The 15438-nt window shown below is 43.7% G+C and overlaps 1 protein-coding gene across 2 annotated transcripts in view; it reads left to right on the top strand.

Moving 5' to 3' along the window:
- The window catches only part of LOC115466363 (E3 ubiquitin-protein ligase TRIM39-like), a 43390-nt gene that overhangs the window by 10817 nt on the left and 17135 nt on the right, over positions 1-15438 (top strand). For both annotated transcript variants that reach the window (XM_030197553.1, XM_030197554.1), the window contains exons 3-5: positions 4710-4940; positions 5649-5671; positions 7973-8091. In XM_030197553.1, the coding sequence (XP_030053413.1) occupies positions 4710-4940; positions 5649-5671; positions 7973-8091 (373 nt within the window). The remainder of the gene's footprint in view (positions 1-4709; positions 4941-5648; positions 5672-7972; positions 8092-15438) is intronic.

Genomic DNA, 15438 nt, shown 5'->3' with positions numbered 1-15438 from the left:
TAGTTGTGTGATCATCTGTTTCTGACGCCTTACGTCCTGCACCGTACATGTAGCCCTATGCAGGACGTAAGGCGTCAGAAACAGATGATCACACAACGAAGGCGCTGGAATCGACCGGCGCTGAAGAAGACTCTTCGGCTGGTGGGGTTTGGGGACCCCCGTCAGCCAATGGTACCTGATGCAGCGGTGGGGGCGGGCGGGATGGGTTTGCGGTTGTGGGGGGGGGGTCCAAAGTGGCGGTGGGGTCGGCGGCTAAACAGTGCCCCCCACCTCGGGCTCTGCCCCCCCTCCCGCCGAGGTCTGGCTACGCCCCTGATATAGAATATGCTTAGTTGATATCCCAGTGCCTAAAACAATGTGCATACATTTACACCAACGAAAACATGGTGTAAATTCTGGCATATAGATTTAGCTGCAGAGAGCCATATTCTATAAATACGTTCGTACATTTCAGAACACCCATTTCCCCGCTTACAACAACACCCCTTTATGTCTGCGCGTGTTAAAAGTAGGGTTACCATATGTCTGGTTTTACCCGGACATGTCCTGCATTTGCAGACGAATGGGCAGGCTGATGGGGCAGGCCTGCCCTGGTGGTCTAGTGGCCGCTTTGAGGCAGGAAAGATCCCCCTCTTTCCTGCCTGGTGTGTCTGTAGACTGTCTTTCTGCCAGCGCCACTTCAAAATGGCTGCTGAGAGTTCAAGCAGCAGCCTCGCAAGACTTAGTCTTGCAAGGTCACTGCTTGAACTCTCGGCAGCCATTTTGATTCAGTGCTGGGAGCAAGAGAGGTCTACAGCCGCGTCAGGCAGGAAATAGGGGGCTCTTTCCTCCCCCAAAGAGGCCACTAGACCACCAGGGTACTACAGTAAGGTACAGAAGGGGGAGGAGAGGGGTAGTGAATGGAGTCATGTGGATGTAGGGAGGCTGGAAAATTGGGGAGGGGATATACATAGGGGAGAGAGAGGGAATCTGGCTTTCTTTGTTGGGGGGTGAAAGTGACAGGGAGTGGGGTGTGACATGTAGGGCAGGGTGTGTCAGGGGGTAGGGTGGGATGGGATTTGACAGGGGGCAGGGCATGTGTCCTCTTTTATTTTTTTTTTCCTTACGGCAAATATGGTAACCGTAGTTAGAAGTTAGGCGCAGTACGTTACAGAATACACTTAGCGAGTTGTGCGTGTAAATTCTAATTATTGCCAATTAGTGCTCATTGTTGCTTGTTAGCATGTTAAGCCAAGTAGGTTAGGCGTGTTGTTGTAGAATCTGTCTGGATTTCGGTGTGGATCTCTAGTCATGCTGTGGATAGAGGGCAATTTTAAGATTCTCTGCATTGCTCTAAATTCCACAGGTCTTTACACCAGTCTTCAAAATGAAACTATGCGAATACCTTTGCTTTGAAAATGACTGAAGGAAAATGTATCTGTAGAGATTTGTACTACTTTTTTTTTGTGGCCACTTTTACAACTGAAACATATGTGGTTTTGAAAATTCAAAACTATGCATATTGTTTTATCCTCAAAAGTAACCCCATCTCTACTATAGTCCAGTTAAAATTACTTCTATCTGATACAGTGGATTCTGGTCTTTGATAGCTCATGCCTCAATAATTTAGTTAGTACCCACTTACCTCTTAAGGCTTATCTGTTCTCTAAATGAATTTAATTTGTAGAAAACTATTTTATTTTCTAATTTTCTCTATTGTTGTGGTTTACTCTTTTGTAATTTGTGTAGAATCTATCAAAATATACAGAATATAAGAGTATTTATTTATTTATTTATTGCATTTGTATCCCACATTTTCCCACCTATTTGCAGGCTTAATGTGGCTTACATAGTACAATCAAAGGCGTTTGCCCAGTCGGTGGATAACAAATACAAAAGTTATATAGTGATCGTATGAGGTATAAGTGGAGGGTCAGAATGGATGAAGATTGCGTGATGTCCTGTTCGATCATAGTCATGCTGTGTTGGTAGGTGAAGAGGGTTATGTGGGGTTGTTGGGGTAGGCCTTTTTGAAGAGGTAGGTTTTTAGTGATTTCCTGAAGTTCAAGTGATCGTGGATTGTTTTCACAGCTTTTGGGAGCCCATTTACGGTATGGTATTTATTTATTTATTGCATTTGTATCCCACATTTTCCCACCTTTTTGCGGGCTCAGTGTGGCTTACAATACATTATGAATCATGGAAATACAATTTGTTACAACTCGGTTATGGATTACATTGTGATGAGTTATGCGAGGCATGTCATTTTGATATGCCAGACTAACACGGCTACTTTGAAAATTTTTACTTGCATTGTTGAACTACGCTTTTTTATCTGCATATGGAGTAGGCGGTTTTCAGGTAGCTGATTTCCATGGGTATAGGGGGAGATTCTATATATGATGCCTAAAAAATCGGCTTGGAAATTAGTCCCAACCAAGTGTATTCTATAAGTGGTGCCTAGATTTAGGCGCGGTATATAGAATACGCTTAGTTGATATCTCAGCGCCTAAAACTACGTACCTCCATTTAAACCAACGAAAACGTGGTGAAAATCCCAGCACATAAATTTAGGCGCACTGGGTATATTCTAGAACTATATGTGTAAATTTTGGAAAGCCCATGAAACACCCATTTCCCTGCCTATAACAATGCCCCTTTTTGCCTGCACACGTTAGAAGTTAGGCGCACTTCATTACAGAATGCGCTTCGTGAGTGGCCTAGTGGTTAGAGTGGTGGACTTTGGTCCTGGGGAACTGAGGAACTGAGTTCAATTCCCACTTCAGGCACAGGCAGCTCCTTGTGACTCTGGGCAAGTCACTTAACCCTCCATTGCCCCAGGTACAAATAAGTACCTGTATACATATGTAAGCCGCATTGAGCCTGCCATGAGTGGGAAAGCACAGGGTATAATTGTAACAAAAATAATAAAAATAAAAATTATTGCCAATTAGTGCTCATTATTGCTTGTTAAGACCTGTTATCAATGCTGATTAGCTTGTTAAGCCAATTAAGGGGCCCTTTTACTAAGCTGCGTAAGCGTCCAAGCGCACCCAACACGTGCCAAAATGGAGTTACCACATGACTCTTGCGCTAATTTCGTTTTTGGCGCTCGTCCGGTACACGCGTCTGAAAAATATTTTTTCTTTTCGGACGCGCGTAACGGACGCGCACCAAGTGGCATTTGACACACGTAGGTCGTTACCGCCTGGGTTCTTTGCCGTTGGGTCAATGGCTGGTGTTAAGGTGTCAGAAACAAAATGGACGCGTGGCAATTTTCATTTTGCCGCATGTCCATTTTCGCCCCCCCCCCCAAAAAGGCATTTTTTTGTAGGTGCTGAAAAATAATTCTGCGCACGCCCAAAACAAGCGTCTACACTACCGCAGGCCATTTTTCAGTGCACCTTGGTAAAAGGACCCCTAAGGTTTTCCATGTTATAGAATATGCTTGGATTTCGGCATGGATCTCTAGGCACGCTATATAGAATCTGGAGGATAATGATTTTAACTATGGCAATGGCTTGGAAAATTGTCCCACTCTTGTCACAAACCAACCAAACCAACGACCCCACATAACTCTCTTCACCTACCAACACAGCATGGCTATGATCGAACAGGAGAACACGCAATCTTCATCCATTCCGACCCTCCACTTATAGCTCATACGATCACTATACAACTTTGTATTTGTTATCCACCGACTGGGCAAATGCCTTTGACGGTATTATGTAAGCCACATTGAGCCTGCAAATAGGTGGGAAAATGTGGGGTACAAATGCAACAAATAAATATACCATGCTTAGCTATTCAAACCGTTCATTAGGCGGTAGATTCATAGCATGTGGGTAAGAGGAACCCGAATTATAGCTACGTCTTGCAAGGTTCCGCGTTAGGAGTTACGGATCAAGAAAGGGATCTGGGTGTCGTCGTCGATGATACGCTGAAACCTTCTGCTCAGTGTGCTGCTGCGGCTAGGAAAGCAAATAGAATGTTGGGTGTTATTAGGAAGGGTATGGAGTCCAGGTGTGCGGATGTTATAATGCCGTTGTATCGCTCCATGGTGCGACCGCACCTGGAGTATTGTGTTCAGTACTGGTCTCCGTATCTCAAAAAAGATATAGTAGAATTGGAAAAGGTACAGCGAAGGGCGACGAAAATGATAGTGGGGATGGGACGACTTTCCTATGAAGAGAGGCTGAGAAGGCTAGGGCTTTTCAGCTTGGAGAAGAGACGGCTGAGGGGAGATATGATAGAAGTGTATAAAATAATGAGTGGAATGGATCGGGTGGATGTGAAGTGACTGTTCACGCTATCCAAAAATAATAGGACTAGAGGGCATGAGTTGAAGCTACAGTGTGGTAAATTTAAAACGAATCGGAGAAAATTTTTCTTCACCCAACGTGTAATTAGACTCTGGAATTCGTTGCCGGAGAACGTGGTACGGGCGGTTAGCTTGACGGAGTTTAAAAAGGGGTTAGATAGATTCCTAAAGGACAAGTCCATAGACCGCTATTAAATGGACTTGGAAAAATTCCGCATTTTTAGGTATAACTTGTCTGGAATGTTTTTACGTTTGGGGAGCGTGCCAGGTGCCCTTGACCTGGATTGGCCACTGTCGGTGACAGGATGCTGGGCTAGATGGACCTTTGGTCTTTCCCAGTATGGCACTACTTATGTACTTATGTACTTGTTAACAAACTGATTATTTTTTATCCTTTCGGTGTGTTTAGTATGAGACAGAGATCAAGAGAAAGAAAATTGTGGCTGACTTTGGGAAGTTACACCAATTTCTGAATAAAGAGAAGCAGAGCCTACTCTCGAAACTGGAGGAGGAAGAGAAGAAGATTCTCCAGAGAATCAGGGAGAATGTGACCCGACTAGAAGAGCAAAGTTACTCCCTTTTACAACTGATCTCAGAGATAGAGGAAAAGTGTCAGCAGTCAGACACTGAACTACTGAAGGTGAGACTGTATTTTAAATTCAGGAAATTCACTGTACAGCACTCATGCCCAGATGATCAAAAGTCCTGCTCTGTTCCAAACAGTGCTCTAAAAACTGGAACAGCGTGGGGCTTTACCGCCCATATGATCAGAGATAATAGCATGCAAATTTATGTACGCTATTATCTCTGATCATAAGATAAAGTGCGGGAGGATTGTGTCCGAGCGTGCGAGCTGCCGGGTTAGCGCGGGAGCCCTTTCCGCCAACTCAATGGGTGGCAGTAAGTGCTTCCCCCCCCCCCCCCCCGAAATGGCTGCACGGCAAGTGATTCACTTGCCACATGGCCATTTCCTGAACCCCCCCCCCCCCAAAGACCTGCCTTTTACCCACTGTGGTAAAAGGGGGCCTCGGCGAGTGTCAAAAACACATGCCGATGCCAACGCAGGCCCCCTTTTGCTGCAGCTTGGTAAAAGGGGCCCAGTGTTTGCCATGGAAGTAAATTTTTCCAGGAATCCTCCTCTGTCTGGGCTGTCAATGGGGTACTTGTGGTGGCAGCATAATTCTGCTAGTGATTAGTTAAAAGGAAAGAATCAATCACTGCACATGTTTTTACATTTTAGTCTTCTGTTCCCCATCTTGACATTTTCCCCTTATCTCTACCTATACACATTGTAATCACTGAAGAAAGAATGTAACTAGAAATAACCTCTGTCTAATTTCCCATCTAGGATATAAAGAACACCTTAAACAGGTAAGGACACTTTTCTGATTGCTCCTCATTATGTATGATATATCAAACTTGTTATGCTCCTATGGAAAATGCATTTCTCCACTGGCTGAGGGGGTCATATGATAGAGATGTCATATACCACAAAGGTATAATTTATTTATTTATTGGGATTTATTAACTGCCTTTATGAAGAAATTCACTGAAGGCGGTGTATAGCAGGTAGAGTTTAACATAAAAATTACAATTTTGTTAACAGCATAACAATAGTTATCGCAAGCAGATTCAATGTGGCTTACTTTTGAAAATACAGTGAGACAGAATAATAGAATTCAGTAACATCATGGGAGCAAATTGATGGATATGTATGAAGCATTTAACATATTTGAGATTATCATATATACCTAACTGGGCATTTAATGGCCCTGTTTACAAAGGAGCGCTAGCGTTTTTAGTGCGCACTAAAAATTAGCATGCACTGTGTAGATGCCCATAATATTGCTAAGGGTGTCTACACGGTTAGCACATGCTAATTTTTAGCGTGTGCTACAAACTTTAGCACACCTTTATAAACAGGGCCCCAAAAGTCTGTCCTTTAATGATGCCAAATGTTCAGAAATTATAGCCATAAGTATAGACAGTTATTCAAACATTATCACAGGCATCCATACACATGCTGCAAAAGTAAACAACAATTTCTACAGTATAACACAGTTTATACTAAATTGTTTACCCACCCTTAGGTTTTGCCTTTGGGTTTAACAAGCAGCACCATGTGCATGTAAGATCTAGATAAGCAAATTAAAGCAATCAAAGTATAAAGCAAATGCCCATAATAAGTAATACTTGGTAGCAATAATGAAACAGTGGTGGAATATTCACATAGGAGGCAGTCAACATATTTATTTTCCACTGAATATAATTAACTTTGTATGAACTTGGCAGCTACTACTACTACTACTTATCATTCCTATAGCGCTACTAGATGTATGCAGTGCTGTACACTTGAACTTAAAGATACAGTCCCTGCTCGACAGAGCTTACAATCTAATTAGGACAGACAAACAGGACAAATAAGAGATAAGGGAATTACTAAGGTGGGGATGATAAAATAAGGGTACTGAACAAGTGAGTAAGGGTTAGGAGTTAAAAGCATCATCAAAAAGGTGGGCTTTTAGCCTAGATATGAAGACAGCCAGAGATGGAGCTTGATGGACCAGCTCAGAAAGTTTATTCCGAGCAGCTAATAATGTGCTGCTTGCTACTGTGTTTTGGTGGTGTATTGTTTGCTTTCCTAATAAAATCATACTGATCTGTATACAAACAGCTGGGAGACAAAGATTCCAAAACAAATTTTAAAAAATGCCTTTTACAACCAAACAGATTTGAAGAAGAAATAAATATATAAACCGAACTGGATAATGTTGGCACATTTAGACTGACTCTGGACAGAACTTCTGTATGAAGGAATCTCTTCCCTCGTTATTCAATACTTCTCTTTGAAGTAGTACTAATAAAAATGCACTTGATTTTTTTTTATAATATACCACTGCATTCCAAAAATCAAAAGGATCAAGTATCTACATCCAATCTTTTTCTTTTGATGTACGCACAGGGAAAAAAGATGTTAAATGTTCCCAGGTTTCAACATAATGTTTAAACAAAACCTTTGTATTTATAAATAGAATGATTCTTATATCATGGTGTATGATTTGGTGGCCCTTGACTAGGTGAAAACATCTGTACATGAATACAACGCCTGCTAGGGTGCTAGGGAGTCCCTATAACCAGCCCTTCCAAATTACACAGTGATTATGATTTAGAACTAATTACTACTCTAACCGATGAAACCGACACTTCCTCTCTGTATATCTGTATGCTGCACAAGCCGGGGTGTTTGAAAATATAAATGAGATCAAATAAATATGTTACCAACAATAAAGAGCAACAACGTGGATGCAGCAGCTGATAGGTTTGTTTGCATTGTTTTGGGTGTACCAACATGGCGGCTGAACAAGGGAGAAGATGGGGGGAGATGGCTTCAGCTTTTTGAAATCATGCTGTTTCTTGTTCTCAATCTAACTTCTTTAGTAGGGCAGCTGAAGGAAGAGGAGCAGCATAGTGGTAGGAAACAAGAACATCTAGAAGACTTTGAGGCGTATTTTCAAAGCACTTAGCCTTCCAAAGTTCCATAGTAACCTATGGAACTTTGGAAGGCTAAGTGCTTTGAAAATACACCTCTTTAGCTCCTTCATTTGTCCTAGAGTTAGGTCTTTATCCTATTTCTGGCCCTGGGAACTCAGATTGACTATCTTACTCTTTTAGGTATGAAAAAGTGGAGATTGCAGAACTGGATGCTGTTTCTACTGAAGGGAGAATATCTTTTCATCTCAGCTACCCACAACAATATCTTATTTTAACTAAAATGGTTAGGAAATTCAGAGGTAAATCATAATTGTTTGGTTTTTATAATTTATATTTATTCACTCATTTATTCGTTGAGCACACCAAATAAGATACAGATGTATGACTCTGTATAATGATGACAGTTTTTGGTATACTTGCTGTTTCCTGTTTGTGCTTCTCCATTCAATCTCTTATTTTGTGCTCTAGCACACTTTTTCATTTATAATTACTGCCAGTAATGCACTGATTTATGGACAGAAATAGATTTTTTTTCTAGAATTGTGTGACTGGTACTCCATTTGTATGCATACTTTTGAAAATTAGCACATAAATTAGTCAAGAAAATTTGTGCATAGTAAACAGGGCTGTGGAGTCGGTTCACTAAAACTTCGACTGACTTTGAATCATCTATTTTTTAACTGATTCTGACTCCTGCTGATATTAGGCTTTAAATAAAAACTTGTAACATTATAATATATGGTAAATTTATCATTTTATATTTATATATATTTGTCCTCTCTTGTGTTCAGATGGGCGGTGCACCAGCCCTCTCTTCCTTCCTGCTGGTGGAGCTACAAACATGCTCACTGCATATCAATACTTAGCTTCCCAGTGTGAATGATTTATATATAATCATTTAAAAAGTAAGCATTAGCACAAGCATGTAAAAAAGAAAAAAGGAAGTAACAGAACGGACAGCCATTCTATCTGCTGGTATACCCAGCTCACCCTATATATAAATCGTACACACTGAGAAGCTAAGTATTGATATGCAGTGAGCGTGCTTGTAGCTCCACCAGCAGGAAGGAAGGGAGGGCTGGTGCAATGATGGTGATTACCAGTGGTGATGTAAGCATTTCTATGGCTTAAATTCATGCACTATATTCTGAGCACCATAGTACACTAGTGCACACTACGTTAAAGATTTAGGGTATAAGAGTGGACAGTATATATTTAGGTTTCTATATTCTCCTTTATAATAGTTAAAAATTTAATGCCAAGAAGTGCAGAGTGATGCATTTGAGGTGTAGAAACCCAAAAGAGAGAGACCAAATAGGAGGGGAGAGATTAATATCTCGACTCAGGAGAGAGACCTTGGGGTGTTTGTGTCAGAGGATATGAAGATGAAGAAACAATGTGACAAGGTGATGGCCATGGCCAGAAGGATGCTAGGCTGCATTGAGAGAGGGGTATAACCAGCAGAAGAAAGGAAGTGTTGATGCCTCTCTACAAGTCATTGGTGAGGCCCCACTTGGAGTATTGTGTTCAGTTTTGGAGGCCATATCTTGCTAAAGATGTAAAAAGACTGGAAGTGGTGCAAAGAAAAGATACGAAAATGGTATGGGATTTGCGTTGCAAACCGTACGAGAGACTTGCCGACCTGAACATGTATACCTTGGAGGAAAGGAGAAACAGGGGTGATATGATACAGATGTTCAAATATTTCAAAAGTATTAATCCGCAAACGTACTAGAGGACATGAATTGATGTTGAAGAGGGGCAGACTCAGGAATAATGTCAGGAAGTATTTTTTCACGGAAAGGGTGGTAGATACATGGAATGCCCTCCTGTGGGAGGTGGTGGAGATGAATACGGTAATGGAATTCAAACATGCGTGGGATAAACACAAAGGAATCCTGTTTAGAAGGAATGGATCTACAGAATCTTAGCGGAGATTGGGTGGTGATGCCGGTATTTGGAGAGTAAAACCGGTGCAGGGTGGACTTCTACGGTTTGTCTCCTGATTGTGACTGAATAGATATGAATGGGCTGGAGTGTAAATTTTAAGGGGCTTCAGCGTTAGCTTCAGAACTTTTAGTACAAGAACAGTGCTGAGCAGACTTTTATGGTCTATGCCCTAAGAAAGGCAGGTAGAAATCAAACTCTGGTATACATAAACTCATTTTACATGATATGTAATACTTTCAGGCTTATTTTTGAAAGAGAAGGGCGCCCATCTTTTGACACAAATCGGGAGATGCGCGTCCTTCTGTCAGGGTCGCCCAAATCAGCATAATTGAAAGCCGATTTTGGGCGTCCCCAACTGCTTCCGGTCGTGGGGACAACCAAAGTTCCCGGGGGCATGTTGGAGGTGTAGTGAAGGCGGGACTGAGGCGTGCCAAACAGATGGGTGTCCTCGAGCGATAATGGAAAAAAGAAGGGTGTCCCTGACGAGCACTTGGCTGACTTTACTTGGTCCATTTTTTCTTATGACCAAGCCTCAAAAAGGTGCCGAACTGACCAGATGACTACCGGAGGGAATCGGGGATGACCTCCCCTGACTCCCCCAGTGGTCACTAACCCCCTCCCACCCTAAAAAAAAAACAACTTTAAAAACTTTTTTTGCCAAACTGAGATGTCATACTCAGGTCCATCGCAGCAGTATGCAGGTCCCTCGGGGGTGGGGGGTGGGGGGGGGGGTGTATGTCAGCGGAGGCATGGACGTCCTTTTTTCAAACATTTTGGACGTCCTGAACTGCCCCCCCCCCCCCCACAGGGACGACTAAATTTCAAGGGAATGGAGTGGAGTTGCCTAGTGGTTAGAGCACTGGTCTTGCAATCCAGAGGTGGCTAGTTCAAATCCCACTGCTGCTACTTGTGAACCAAAATCCAAATAAATAAATGGGGTGTTAGAGGCATAGCAAAGGCATGGACGTCCTTCTCACAGAAGCATCCACATTTTGGACGTCCTCAACTGCCCGTCGCAGGGACGGAGGCATAGCGAAGGACATCCTTCACCCATACTCTTAAAAAAAAAAAAAAAGACGTCCCCGACGAGCACTTGGATGTTTTCACCTGGTCTTGTGCTTTTCTAAGGTTGTAGATGGCAATTTATTTAAGGTTGTAGACGGCTATTATGCACGCAGCTTGTCTGCATGTATGAAGCTGTCTTTGGCATGCGCAGAGCAGCCACGCATAACGCTTGGCTGCTGTGCACTGGCTTCCCCTCCTTAGGAAGGAAATCTTGTGCAAATGAGCTAACAGCGAGCAGCTCATTTGCATGCGATTTCCTTCATGTATGCCCGTTCTTTTCCGGATCGGTAAGGGAAGGGCTTTTTCCGTTCAGTTAGTGCATCTGGCTGAAGGTAAGGGAGCTATGTACCTGGGAGCAATTTCGTTTCTGAGATGGGCGTCCTTGTTTTCCATTATCGCCGAAAATCAGAAACGACCAAGTCCTGGGGACGACTATCTCTAAGGTCGACCTAAATTTGCTGATTTGGGCACCCCCGACCGTATTATCGAAACGAAAGATGGACACCCATCTTGTTTCGATAATACGGGTTTCTCCGCCCCTTGCTGGAGGCGTCCTGTGAGGATGTCCCCAGGAAAACTTGGGCGTCCCTTTCGATTATGCCCCTCCACATATCTTGTTGGGCAGACTGGATGGACCGTTCAGGTCTTTATCTGCCATCATTTACTGTGTTACTACTAGGAGTGGCCCAGTGATTAGGGTGGTGGACTTTGGTCCTGGGGAACTGAGGAACTGAGTTCGATTCCCACTTCAGGCATAGGCAGCTCCTTGTGACTCTGGGCAAGTCATTTAACCCTCCATTGCCCCATGTAAGCCGCATTGAGCCTGCCATGAGTGGGAAAGCGCAGGGTACAAATGTAACAAAAAAAAAAATGTTAAGCTGGAAATGGAGTTGGTACATTTTTGCTGACTCCACCCAAAATTTCTTCCGACTCTGACCCCAACTCCACAGCCCTGATGGTAAGTAAAGAGCAGGAAAAAATGTAAGTGCATAAATTCTCTGGCATAATTTTCAAAACAGAAGTGAGCACATACTTAGGTTTTGAAATTTACTGAAGATCACTTACAGTGGGGGAAATAGTATTTGATCCCTTGCTGATTTTGTAAGTTTGCCCACTGACAAAGACATGAGCAGCCCATAATTGAAGGGTAGGTTATTGGTAACAGTGAGAGATAGCACATCACAAATTAAATCCGGAAAATCACATTGTGGAAAGTATATGAATGTATTTGCATTCTGCAGAGGGAAATAAGTATTTAATCCCTCTGGCAAACAAGACCTAATACTTGGTGGCAAAACCCTTGTTGGCAAGCACAGCGGTCAGACGTCTTCTGTAGTTGATGATGAGGTTTGCACAACATGTCAGGAGGAATTTTGGTCCACTCCTCTTTGCAGATCATCTCTAAATCATTAAGAGTTCTGGGCTGTCGCTTGGCAACTCGCAGCTTCAGCTCCCTCCATAAGTTTTTCAATGGGATTAAGGTCTGGTGACTGGCTAGGCCAACTCCATGACCCTAATGTGCTTCTTCCTGAGCAACTCCTTTGTTGCCTTGGCTGTATGTTTTGGGTCATTGTCGTGCTGGAAGACCCAGCCACGACCCATTTTTAAGGCCCTGGCGGAGGGAAGGAGGTTGCCACTCAGAATTGTACGGTACATGGCCCCATCTATTCTCCCATTGATGCGGTGAAGTAGTCCTGTGCCCTTAGCAGAGAAACACCCCAAAACATAACATTTCCACCTCCATGCTTGACAGTGGGGACGGTGTTCTTTGGGTCATAGGCAGCATTTCTCTTCCTCCAAACACGGCGAGTTGAGTTCATGCCAAAGAGCTCAATTTTTGTCTCATCTGACCACAGCACCTTCTCCCAATCACTCTCGGCATCATCCAGGTGTTCACTGGCAAACTTCAGACGGGCCGTCACATGTGCCTTCCGGAGCAGGGGGACCTTGCGGGCACTGCAGGATTGCAATCCGTTATGTCGTAATGTATTACCAATGGTTTTCGTGGTGACAGTGGTCCCAGCTGCCTTGAGATCATTGACAAGTTCCCCCCTTGTAGTTGTAGGCTGATTTCTAACCTTCCTCATGATCAAGGATACCCCACGAGGTGAGATTTTGCGTGGAGCCCCAGATCTTTGTCGATTGACAGTCATTTTGTACTTCTTCCATTTTCTTACTATGGCACCAACAGTTGTCTCCTTCTCGCCCAGCGTCTTACTGATGGTTTTGTAGCCCATTCCAGCCTTGTGCAGGTGTATGATCTTGTCCCTGACATCCTTAGACCAGCTCCTTGCTCTTGGCCATTTTGTAGAGGTTAGAGTCTGACTGATTCACTGAGTCTGTGGACAGGTGTCTTTCATACAGGTGACCATTGCCGACAGCTGTCTGTCATGCAGGTAACGAGTTGATTTGGAGCATCTACCTGGTCTGTAGGGGCCAGATCTCTTACTGGTTGGTGGGGGATCAAATACTTATTTCCCTCTGCAGAATGCAAATAAATTCATATACTTTCCACAATGTGATTTTCCGGATTTAATTTGTGATGTGCTATCTCTCACTGTTACCAATAACCTACCCTTCAATTATGGGTTGCTCATGTCTTTGTCAGTGGGCAAACTTACAAAATCAGCAAGGGATCAAATACTTATTTCCCCCACTGTACATCAACATAACTTATGTAAATGTATGCACATGCATGCAGTCGTATTACCTTTCATTTCTTTGAACGTAGACATCGAAATAGAAATCTAAAGATGGGACTATTTGGTCTTTTTAATTTATGTACACATCTTCTTAGCTAATTCTTATAATAATCTAAGTTCAGGTGTTACAAACTGTAAAGAATCCAGTTTTTACCAGCAAGCTACACTTTTAGCAAGTATAGAATTACATGGCAATTGTTTAACTCTGTGTGTGTTACCCAGGCTCTGTGGTCTTACAGTTGCTCTCAGAGTAAGTTATGGAAGTAGAGATCTGTGGTTTTTAGAGAGGAGACGTAGTTTGTGACTGGAATGGTATGTGCATATATTGCTGGATGGCAGTATAGTATACATTTACTCCTGGGGGGAATTCTGCACATTTATGAAAATTTTGTGCACAATAATTAAAAATTCTGCAAAGTTCTGCATTGTTTATTTGTAGTGTTTTTGAGCAGAATTTTTGAACAGAATTTTTCCTGTCATCCTCCCTAGTTTCATTTCTCCCTCTAAATCCCAGCAAGACCACTAATTCAGTCCCAAAAGTCTTCTCCCACATGTAGTACTCCCACCTCTCATTCTTTCTTCCTCCCTCTCATTATCCCTTCCCCCAGGCACTCATCCCCACATATTTTTTTTCTCTTCCTCTCACCAGCTGTCATTCACTCTTACTTTTCCCCAAGCTTGATTTCTCCCCCCCCCCCCCCCCGAGTGGCACAGTCTCAGCTTGTTCTGTCCCCTCCTCCCACCCTGCCAATGGCACACTCATCTTGCTCTCCCCCAGCCCTCCCCATAGCACACTCACCTTGCTCTGCTCCCCCTCCCCACATGGCATACTCACCTTGCTCTGCCCCCCCCCCTGCACTCACCACATGGCACACTGTCCCCTTCCCATCCTTCCCACATGGCATACTCTGTTTGCTTTGCCCCCTCCCTCAAGGCACACACAGTTTGTTCTGTCTGCACCCCCTTCCCCATGGAACACTCAGTTTGCTGTGCCCCCCCTGCCCATGGCACATTCAGCCAGTATTTGTTGCTCTGTTCCTCTCCCCTGCAGAGATCCTGCACAAGGTTAGGAGAAAGTGAACCCCTGCGCACTGGGTCACTTCCTCCTCCTCCTGTGCCGGCTGAGACCTGAATGTGTATAAGAACTGTGTAGTGAATATACACAGTCGGGTCTAAACCGGCAGAGGAGGAGGAAGTGACCTGATATGTGAGGGTTTACTTCCTTCTCCTGCTGTGCAATCTCTACGGGGAAGGGGGTGCTGATGCAGAATTCTTCTTATTCTGTGGTGGTGGGGAATTCTGCTCACATTCTGTGCAGTTGTACAGAATTCCCCCCAGAAGTAGAATTTGTAACTGGTATGTGGATGTGTGTGATATGTGACTGGGAGGTGAAAGATGTGTATTTGTATGTGACTAGTGAGAGTTCATTCATGTATGAGTAGCTATGGGAATGTGTAGATAGAGCATGTGTATATGAATATGTGATGGGGACGGGGAGGTATTTGTGTGTGTTGGTGAGCAATGGTTTGTGTGGTGAGGGTTGTGTTCTCACACTCTTCCCATCCCTCCCTCTCCTCTCCATTCTCCCCCTCTCTTACTTCCTCCCACCTATCCACTCCTATCTTATGTTCTCCTCTCACTACCTCCCTCCTCCTTCCCCTCCCCTTTTCCTCCTCCTCCTCCCCATCCCCTTCTATTGGGCTTCCTCTCCTACCTCTCATCTCCCTTCCTTTCTCATGCTCCCTTCCCCTCCCTTCTCTCCTCTCCCTACTTAAACCTTACCTTGGCTTCCTTTTGTTCAGCTGGTAGGGTGTGGGCTCCTCCCTAGCCTCACTGCTCATTTCACTGGTCCTGGGTCCCATTTTTGGTGCTACTTCTCTTTGGCTTGTGGGGCTTATACTCCCCACCAGTTCTGTTGCTTAGTTCCCC

Source organism: Microcaecilia unicolor, chromosome 3 (genome assembly GCF_901765095.1).
Source record: "Microcaecilia unicolor chromosome 3, aMicUni1.1, whole genome shotgun sequence".
In the NCBI taxonomy this organism is placed as follows: domain Eukaryota; kingdom Metazoa; phylum Chordata; class Amphibia; order Gymnophiona; family Siphonopidae; genus Microcaecilia; species Microcaecilia unicolor.
This window is presented reverse-complemented; position numbering and strand designations above follow the sequence as displayed.